General features: G+C 36.7%; 1 protein-coding gene and 2 non-coding genes across 3 annotated transcripts; all 3 read right to left on the bottom strand.

Moving 5' to 3' along the window:
- Positions 1–1,615: 1,615 nt before the first annotated feature.
- Positions 1,616–9,208, bottom strand: LOC104951849 (beta-galactoside alpha-2,6-sialyltransferase 1). The gene is made up of 3 exons (XM_010778585.1): positions 9,194–9,208; positions 8,196–8,370; positions 1,616–5,764 (listed from the first exon to the last, which is right to left on the bottom strand). Exons 1-3 carry the CDS (start codon positions 9,206–9,208, stop codon positions 5,496–5,498), a joined length of 459 nt encoding a protein of 152 aa, XP_010776887.1. The 3' UTR covers positions 1,616–5,495.
- Positions 6,122–6,193, bottom strand: trnad-guc (transfer RNA aspartic acid (anticodon GUC)). The gene has a single exon. It is a non-coding gene; the product is annotated as a tRNA-Asp (tRNA).
- trnad-guc (transfer RNA aspartic acid (anticodon GUC)) lies at positions 7,309–7,380 on the bottom strand. Its single transcript has one exon. It is a non-coding gene; the product is annotated as a tRNA-Asp (tRNA).
- Positions 9,209–10,069: the final 861 nt, after the last annotated feature.

Raw genomic sequence — 10,069 nt, 5'->3', positions numbered from 1 at the left:
GTGGGGCCGGGGTCTAAGCCAAACTATATCCGGTCACAGAGATCTGCTATTTTAAAGTAAAGTCAACACATATAGACCCTAAATATAGTCTATATTAAGAACGAGAAAAGTCTTAACATATATATCCTTTTTTGTAAATATATGACAAATGTGTGAGGGTGATGACGTCAGAGCATCGTCTTATGTGCCAGGGCTTAGCCCCGGACAGCACCAGCCCAATTTAACCCCCTGGGTATTTGTGAGGGAGCTCCTATATGGCATTACCCTGCTGAAGCTCACCAAAGTTTAACATATTTCATAGTTCAAAGTTTTGTCAATTGTTTTGTTTATTGGTCAAATACTGGTTTCTAATGTTTTCTGAGGAGTTTTACTGGAATGAAAGAGCACAGAGTACAGAAGCAAAAAAGCAGCATACTGCATTAAACCTGACCTTCACAGAGAGGTTGAAGTTCATGTGGAAAGGAGGCTTCAGTAAGTAGTCTGTCTGCGCTCTGTTTAGTTTTGCTATCTTACAATCAATATAGTAAATGTGAGGTAAAGTGTGTTGCCAATGTAACCGGTTAGAACTCAAAGTTGCGATGAGGTCTTAAAATGTATGGAAAGGGTCTTAAAAAAGGTCTTAAAAGGTATTAAATTTGACTTCAGGATTCCTGCATACCCTGCTTTTGATCCTCAACATCTTATGATGTTACTCGAATTGGATAAAAACGGTAGAAGTGTCTTATTCATATTCTGTACAAACTCTATAGTCCAGTAAGACAAAAGTCAAATGTGTTTCATATTAATCGAGCTATAAATACATTTTGATTGATTGATTGACATTTTTTGTGTCACACACATGTCTTTATTCTCCTTAATCTTACTACTTACATTTACTCAAGTATTGAATAATACCCTACTCTCATTTTCTACTGGTTAACACTCCACTGTCATTTGTATTAAACATCATACTTTTAATTATTGACGTTTATCTGAAAATAAAAGTTACCAGTTACTTTAGATAAACATATTACAAACAAAACAGACAGCCATTTTGTAATTGAAAATGTATTATTCTGGATATAACCACCCAACATTTTATGAAGTCGGTAAACGTCTTTAACTCCACCAGTTACAAAAGCGAAATGCTGCTTACATGTTAATGCATCAGTAATAATTATGAAATATATACTTAATATTAATGTAACTCTATAACAGGACAATCGTGTCCATTAAAGTAATTGTAGTATTATAAAATCTAAATTTTCTTCTGTATTTTTAGGATATGTTGTAGACAACCAAATGTGGAAAATACTACTTTAATCATGAAGTTATTCAGTATTTTCTCTTTTTTAAATTCCCTCTGTGTGCCCATTTGTATGTTTTTGTTGTTGGTTTTGAGCAGTAGATGGTGCAATGGGGCACAGGGTATTCAGGTGGTCTCACCAGCACAGGTGTGGGTGATAGAGGCTGTGTGTGCAAACAGTTTGCAAAAACAGGTTTATATAAATGGTATTAATAGCAAGAATGTTGTGGTCGTAATTTGAACTAACTAAAAGTCACATTTTCAATCCATGGGGATATTGAGTGGCAATAGTCACCACACCCTCTATATTCAATAATTATTTCAAGAGCCTTTCAGTTGTCAGGTATTTATTGATTGATGGGTTACAAATACATAAATGTACTTCTTCCCAACACCCAGACATGTGATCGTCTCAACCTCCTGCTCACATACTGTACAGACAGAATGGCTGACATGACACATAAAATCATCAACAAAACACAATGTAGTCAGTTCACTGAATCCTTGAAAAACAACAATAATATTAATATTAATCACAATATTTTAGAAATGTAATTTAACATGCTGTGTTGGAAACATACTGATATATAAACAGAAAAGTAATTGTGTTTCTAAGCCTGTGTGAATTGTGGTGACATACTTCAAAATGAACCTACTTGTAACCGCTAAACTGCATCTGCTCAGATTGGTTTTATTTAAACCTGTTTAGAGTTATCATATGTGTTACGATTTATCCTGAGGCGAACATAATGGTGTAAGTTAAAAATTATCTATCAAATAGTCGATGAGCTATTTCTTGTCCTTGAGGAAAGCAAACTGTACATTTGTCATTAATACATAGTTACTGATGTTTCTTAAAAATGTAAAGAAAACTGAACTTAAGAAAAAGCAACATGCTTATAGAAGTGGATGGATCAAGTGACAAGACTCCAGGAGAAATAACAAATACAATCAACCACATTAAACCATAGTTAACAGCTTAACTAACCCTAACCCTCTTTTAAAAAAGCAAGAGGATGAAGGCAAAGCAGACACATATCTGTAAGCTTAAATAAAAAGGTTTCACACAAATTAAATGAGCAGGAGTTAGAACAACAATAGAACTGCATAGGGAGAAAAAGTTCTTAATTATTCATGTGTTTGCCTCCCGAATAAACAATAAAGTAAAGTAAGAACATCAAACTGAAGTTATTAGAAAAACATTAGCGGAGCCGTTCATGATGAAACTTAAAACATTGGCGATATTGACCTGATTATAAGATTATAATGTCTGTAGAGTCAAATATGCGTATGAATGAAAACAAATAAAACGGCTGAAGCAGTCATAGTTTCAATCCCATCCACCTTTTTTATGTGCATTTTTTTCACATTGTCAATCCAAAAACCTTGATGAAAATGTGAATTTCAATTTAAAAAATGTAAGGTTTTTGTGCTTGGCTGAAGTAAAAAAGTTAGTTTATCCACAAAACCACAACTGAACAAAGTACAATGAATAATTTCCCCCCTTTTCGGTTCTTTGTGGCACTGACTGGAGAATTTCCCCCACCAACTGTGGAACTGTATCCCACATTACAGTAGTGGATGGAAACAAGAAATAAATAGCAATTTATTGCAGATTTTCACAGAAATTCAGTCGTAAATTACCACGTATTTGAAGCTTTCTGCGGCTCGATATTTGTCTTTTACTACTTTGGTTCATAATCAGTAGAATCACACAAAGCTGCCTTTATCTTTTTGTTGTCAACATTTTATGTTTACGTTCAGTGTGAGCAGACAGTGCTAGCAAACAAGTGGTTTTAATGCAGAAAGGATGAATAAAATGAAGGATCCATTAACTCACACAACAACAGATCAATACTAACATTGTACAGTGTCTCCCTTTACTGAACAGTGTAAGACACTTCAGTGGTGCACATCTTTCATAAATTAATCAAATGACCAAAACATTTTGACATGTGATAAACTTGGGACTAGTCCATCTTTAAATATTCTAAAATGTTGATGTTTGATTTACTATTTGTATGTCGTAAAGTGATTCATTTGTTATAAAAAATCTAATATTTGAGACACATATAACAATGAAGGAGCATCACACTCACCCTGTACAGTCCAGGCTCATTGTGTTTGTGTGCATGCTAATGAGCTGGATCGCATGTAGTAATGCTAATATCAATACGCAGGAGGAAAATAATGGGATAAAAAGCAGGATTCTTGCCATGCGGACAATTCTCTGTTTATCAGAGATGTATAGACTTCTTCTTGTTGCTTCACTACTCTGGAGAATATTTTATTTACATGCTGAACAAAAAGTCAAAATACTCGTGAGGCTATTTTCTACTGCGATTAATACTAAAAACACAACATTGATGCAGGTTGTAGTTCTGGAAACATCTACGGACTAAGAGTTGGGAAAATATGAACGGCAAAAACATATTCTACTCAAAGCTGTGGCGCACATTAGTTCCTTTTCTAATAAATGTTTAAACTGTTCTGCCTTTTAAAGTCAACAGGCTAGCTAACTAGCTTTAGCTGCAAGGTTATTTTAACAAGTTTTGCAAGATAAATTAAACAGATCTTTGATATCGAAGGTCTGAAGCTGCATGATATCAAATGAACTCTCCCTTAACTCAGACCAACAGTTACCAATAACTAAAAGGAACGTATATATATATTAATTGTCGTTAATAGTTTATGAATTTTTATATTAATAAAACTCTGCTTTATATGGCTGTGTAACAGAATCACATTGAAGACCGTCCTCCTGGGTATTAATGCTACACTATATAAGAATTATAAGAAGACTAGAGGGAACGGGTTGTAACAGGTTTGACAATGTGGGTACAAAACATTAGTTTGACTTCATTTTTTTATATTATATGTTTTATCCACTTATTCCCAACGTATTTGGGCGAGAAGAAGATACATTTTCTAATTCGACTGGCGTTAAAGTTGGCGTACTCCTACTGTTACTCACAACTCATTACAGCAATTAAAGTATGAGAACAAACACAATCACACTTGGATAAAACTGCTGACTTCAAGCCAAGATGTTTTGCTGTTTTAAAAAGGGAGTTCAAGCCCTGAAAATAGAGCTTTAACAAATTCCCAAAACTGAAATCCTAGCTACAGGAGACATGTCTGAAACCAGAGCAAAGTTTGATGTGGCATTCATAAGCAAGTGCCCTATGATTGTACTAAGACTAAATTCAAACTGACCTGAGTAACAGAACTGAATCAGCTCTTTCCTCAGTATCATCAGATGTTAGGGAAGCAGTGTCAGCAGTGAAAAACAGATACAAAACCGATCTAGATTCTACCAACAAACAAAGAAAAACCATAATTACTCCACAGCTGCTTTCAGGGAAGTCGTGCTTTAAGTGAAATAACATTCAAAAGGAAATCAGCTTTTGTGATTCGGTTTAAAATATGTAAATGCAATATTTACATTGAGTTAAGGCCTGGTTGTTGTTGTTGTTTTTTTGTTAGTTTGAGTAATGAGATCCATTTGGATAATTTCTTAACGTCTTCAGCAGGTCAGTTTGAGACTTTGGTTGGCTTAGGACGAGGATGAAATTAGATAAAACGACCATAGTGCTGATGTTAACATGTTTCATTCCAATAAACCGAAAATTAAACATCATAATCATGTTCTGTTTCCAAAGCATACCACATGTCTTTTGGGTGATTTGACCTTTTTGAGCATTTATTTAGATACATTGATATATATTTATATTATGCTTCTTGTCAGTAGTTGTTGGAAGTATAGCTTTTATAAATGTTGTCAGTGGTGTTGATTGTTTTTCTGGAAGACATCAAAAACCTGCTAGTTCCGTTTGGAAAACACAAAATATTAACATTAAAATACATGATTTTACATACATGGTTAAAACAGCGATATGCTCCTTTTGTAAGGGATGTATGTATATTCAGGGATGAACAGGGATTACTAATAAAAACCTCCTCTATAGGTCATGAATGTATGTATGTATGAACAAGCAGGCACATCTATTAGTTAATTGGACTGTGTGTGCGTGTGCGTGTGTGTGTGTGTGTGTCACGTGTTTGCAGCCTGATGTTACATGTAATATTTATAGTGAGTGGCACTTTTGTTTCGGCAGTGAGAATGAAATGTTCATGCGTCTGTCCTCATGCAGGTATCTGCTTTGCTTCATATGTTTGTGTTTGTGTGCTTTCCTTTTGTATTTTCAAGTCAGTGGTTGTTTACTCCGGCAGTGTGGGTACAGTTCAGATGTCTGAACCCAGGCAGGGTGACACGTCCATGGGTGTAGATGTCGGGGTCTGACCCCTGGTTCATCCGCTTGACCAGATTTTTCTCGTACAGCAGAGGGTGATATGCGCCCAGTGTGCAGGCGGCGTCGTAGAAACGCTGGTAGTAATGGCACAGCTCTGTCTTTCTGCGGGACGGCAGGAACTCGTAAACATGCACCACCTCACACAGCGACATCATCAGGATTGTACCTGGGCGGGATACAAAGGAGAGAATATGTTGTGATATTTTGTTGACACCAAAACAGTTTTGAGTATGGGTCACGATTCTTTATTCTGTACTCTACTGTGTTAGTCACCGAACTGTAACTCATAGTTCTTAACTGTGTTTATTCACCAAATTTCACTGGCTTCCTTTTTGGAACTGTTATTTGTTTCTTCACCAAACTACTATACGTCTCTTTGCCCGATTACTGTTTCTTAACACAAGTCTTTTGCATTTTTCTCACCATATTCCACTGTTTCTTTACAGATATTGTGTTTTATTAACCTACTCTGCTGCTTTCCCTTTCATTCATACTTAATTTTCACAAAAACAATAAATGTTTCCTCCCCGACGGGGAATTGAACCCCGGTCTCCCGCGTGACAGGCGGGGATACTGACCACTATACTATCGAGGAAGGGATGAGCATCTTTGGTGCACTACACTTTTTGTCCAGAAGGGAGCAGTCAACAGAGGCGCTATTTCGGCAAAGGGATCCTTTAGCTAAAACTCCCTAAACGCTTTCCCATTCATTCTCTATGGTCGTGCTAAATCACTACGGATGTAATATATATTTGGCTGCTAGTGAGAGCTGTTTGCTCCTGCAGCAGTAACGTGATTGTGTAACCAAAAAACTCCAGTAGGGAGAAAAAATGTATGGAGATTATTCATTAATATACTATATATATACATGTATGTATTATGGCAGAACACAGTACAGCTGTATAATAGGTAAAAATGACAAAGCTCTGTCTTTCTGAGGGGCAGCAGGAACTCGTAAACATGCATCACCTCACACAGCGACATCATCAGGGTTCAAAGGAGAAAATATGTTGTAATATTTAGTAGACACCAAAACACTTTCCAGTACTGTACTCTACTGCGTTAGCCACCATACTATACTGCGTCTCTCACAGATCTTTCCTGCATGTATAGGAGCCATTTATGTGTGTTGTTGGCATGTCAGTTTATTTTGTTTGTATTTATCTTGCCATATTATTTTTGACCACTTGGTGGCGGGGTTGACTGCACAGGGTGAAGGTGAATAAATAGGGTCATGGTGAGCTGAGAGGGACAGGACAGGAGGAGGAAGAGCACACCGATTCAACCAGACGTGGCAGATGCTCACAACTACTAACATTCATCTGCTCATTCAGCTCTGGTATTGTACAAACGCTCAATAAACAACAAATCAAACTGCATTCAAGAATGGAAATCATCTGTTATATGTCTGCGTATGATCACTCTTAAACCTCATCGGTATATAATGGCAACCAGAATATTGGACATTGGAACATTAAAATTGCCATTACTGCGTTTATTAACCAAAGTCCACTGGGTTTTAAAAAAAAACGTAAGCTTTCTTTGTGGAACTGTTATTTGTTTCTTCACCAAAATTGTACTACGTCACTTGGTGTTCTTTTCAGTTCTCTATTGCATTTGCCTTACTGATCTCTATTGCGTTTTTCCTACCCTACTCTATTTTCTTTCCTTTTATTTACTTCTTAAATTCTCAAAAACAATAAATGTTTCCTCCCCGACGGGGAATTGAACCCCGGTCTCCCGCGTGACAGGCGGGGATACTGACCACTATACTATCGAGGAAGGGATGAGACGTGGTGGTGCAGTACATACTTTGTCCAGAAGGGAGCAGTCGACTGGCGCTATTTCGGCACCCGTTAGCTAAAACTCCCTAAACGCTTTCCCATTCATTCTCTATGGTAGTGCTAAATCACTACGGATGTAATATATCTTTGGCTGCTAGTGGCACATTTTAGCCAGTGAGAGCTGTTTGCTGCTGCAGCAAAACATATAATTATTCTGCATAATGACTACATTTACTTTTGTTTTTTTTCAATAACAAATGTATTTCTGAAAAAAGAAAAAAAAAATCTTCCCATCGCCTTTTTGGATGTGTAATCAAGTAGATTATTTGTTCATGCATAATTTAGAATCAGTAATATTTTTGTATATCAATTTGACTGCTTAATTTTGTATTGTATAATAATTCTCATGTTAAATGTTTGTATTATTGTTTTACACATTTGAAATAAATCAAATCAAATAAGTATATTTTGATGTCAATACTTTTGTACTTTTACTTGGGTCACATTTTGAATGCAGGACTTTTACTGTAAGAGAGTATTCCTACACTCCTGTACTTCTACTTACTTAAGTACAAGATCTGAGTACTTACCTCTGATCTTCAGCTTATAAATATATATATATATATAATCAAATAATATTACTTATATAACCAAACTAACATTTGTTTCTTTATATTGGTTCCCGCAACACTCTTACAGCATTTCTTTTTGGAAGTGAGCTGCAATTTGTTTACCAGAGTCTACGGTATTTCTACTAAACTCTACTGAACTTTCATTCACGAGCACAGGTTTTTCAGATAAGGTTTTGCATACCAAGCAGGCCGGAGGAGGGAGGGTTTCTCTGGATGGGCTCAGCCATGTTGTCTTGAATACGTTGCCAGACCTGCCACTCGAAGCGAGGATGCAGGATGTAGAAGGGCTGCATCGGATGAAGCCTCCTGTATCTCTGGTACTGGGTGAAGATGGGGTAGTCTGTTCTGTTGTACCACTATAAGGGGGGAGATATATAACTATTAAAGTTTATTTACTTTTAAAACAATGCACTGTAGGTTTCCATTTTGGTTTCTGTACACAACTGGTAGTTACAGATCATGTGAAAGTAAGAGGAAGAGAAAGTTGAGGAAAAAACACTGCATGTGGTGAATTAGGACATTCAAAGTCAAAAATAGGACTTGTTCGTAGAGTTAAGGGAAGTTCTTTCAAAATGTCGTGAATGCATCATTAATCAAATCAAATCAAGATTTTGTATAGCCCCAAATCACAAGAAATGCCTCAAAGGGAAGTACAAAGCAAACGAAAGCTAAGACAAAAACAAAATACAAACGTCATAGCATAAAAATTATAAGAATATTATACAACATAATACAACAACATAAGTATTGCCATGTGATAAAAGCATGTGACTGAAGTGATGGTAATGATGAGCCGAAACTAGGTGATGGAAGCTAGTTTACAAGGAAGACAGATGCGAAGAGATGGGTTTTGAGTTTGCTTTTAAAGGAATCAACGGAAATAGCTTTGTGGATATGAAACGGAAGACGATTCCAAAGGAGAGGTGCTCTGAATGAAAAGGCTCGTGAAAATTGGTCGTGATTGATTTTGGTAGCCTGGAGAAAAGTGAATTGCACTGTAGGTTTCAACTCTGCTTCCTGTACACAACTGGTAGTTACAGATAATGTGAAAGTAAGTGGACAAGGGAAAGTTGAGGCAAAAAACACTGCGTGTGGTGAATTAGGACATTCAAAGTCGAAAAAATGACTTTTCTTAGAGTTAAGGGATGTTTTTTCAACATGTCGTGAATGCAGCATTACCTGTGGTCTAGGCATGGGCGGTATCATTTTTTTCATACCGTCATACCTTGCTGACATCATACCGTGGTATACGGTATATGACGGTATCAGTCCCAATTTAAGGGGTCATTTCTCCCAAAAAAAATTATTTTACTCACTATATCAACAGCCCCACCAAAAATATTTTCCACCAGCCGCCACTGACGGTATGACTTGGGTCGACTTGAGTGAGGTGGCGTTCGGCGGCAAATAGATGTTTCGAACGGTATATTATATGTTCGGTGTAAAATGCAGCCCGAGCCGGTAGACGCTCGCAAAGTGCCGCGACGTGCGCGCAAGTGCAAAACAAGGGCTGCATACATGACACATTGTGCAAATGGCACATTTTGAGATCGGATACAGGACGTGTTTGTAGATGTCCGACGTTGTTTCCATAGTGAGCTAAGTTAACAATATATCATCATACATAAACATTTTCCGGGAGTAAATACTTGACTTATTGAATAAAGTTTGCTAACTAGTTTGGCAATATTATTCCGTGCATATGTTAAAAACCTTATTTCCATTTGATTCATTGGATTACTCGCGTGAATGTTTAGCACGTAAATGCTTTCGTTTTTAAAACCGTCCGACCTCGACTACAAAACCATCAACCAGTTGCATAGGATTAAAAAATGTCAACACTCACTCACCCCGTCTTAAACATTCCCAAAGAAGTGCCTCTGTCTCTCGTTGTNACCGTTTATTATTATACAGAGAACAGAGTCGTTATCAATTTGTTTTAAAGCTCAATAAATAACAAAGAAGACCTCTGATACAAAATTAGGAAAGTGCCGGTCAGAGGTCTTCTTTGTTATTTATTGAGCTTTAAAACAAATTGATAACGACTCTGTTCTC

Source organism: Notothenia coriiceps, unplaced genomic scaffold (assembly GCF_000735185.1).
Source record: "Notothenia coriiceps isolate Sejong01 unplaced genomic scaffold, NC01 NC01_scaffold00019310, whole genome shotgun sequence".
In the NCBI taxonomy this organism is placed as follows: domain Eukaryota; kingdom Metazoa; phylum Chordata; class Actinopteri; order Perciformes; family Nototheniidae; genus Notothenia; species Notothenia coriiceps.
The sequence above is the reverse complement of the archived record's forward strand: the minus strand, read 5'-3'. Positions and strand labels throughout refer to the sequence as shown.

Coding starts and splice junctions, on each gene's coding strand:
- LOC104951849 (XM_010778585.1), bottom strand. Junction 5,765..8,195: donor TCCCTCCTCCGGCCTGCTTG/GTATGCAAAACC, acceptor TATCCCGCCCAG/GTACAATCCTGATGATGTCG.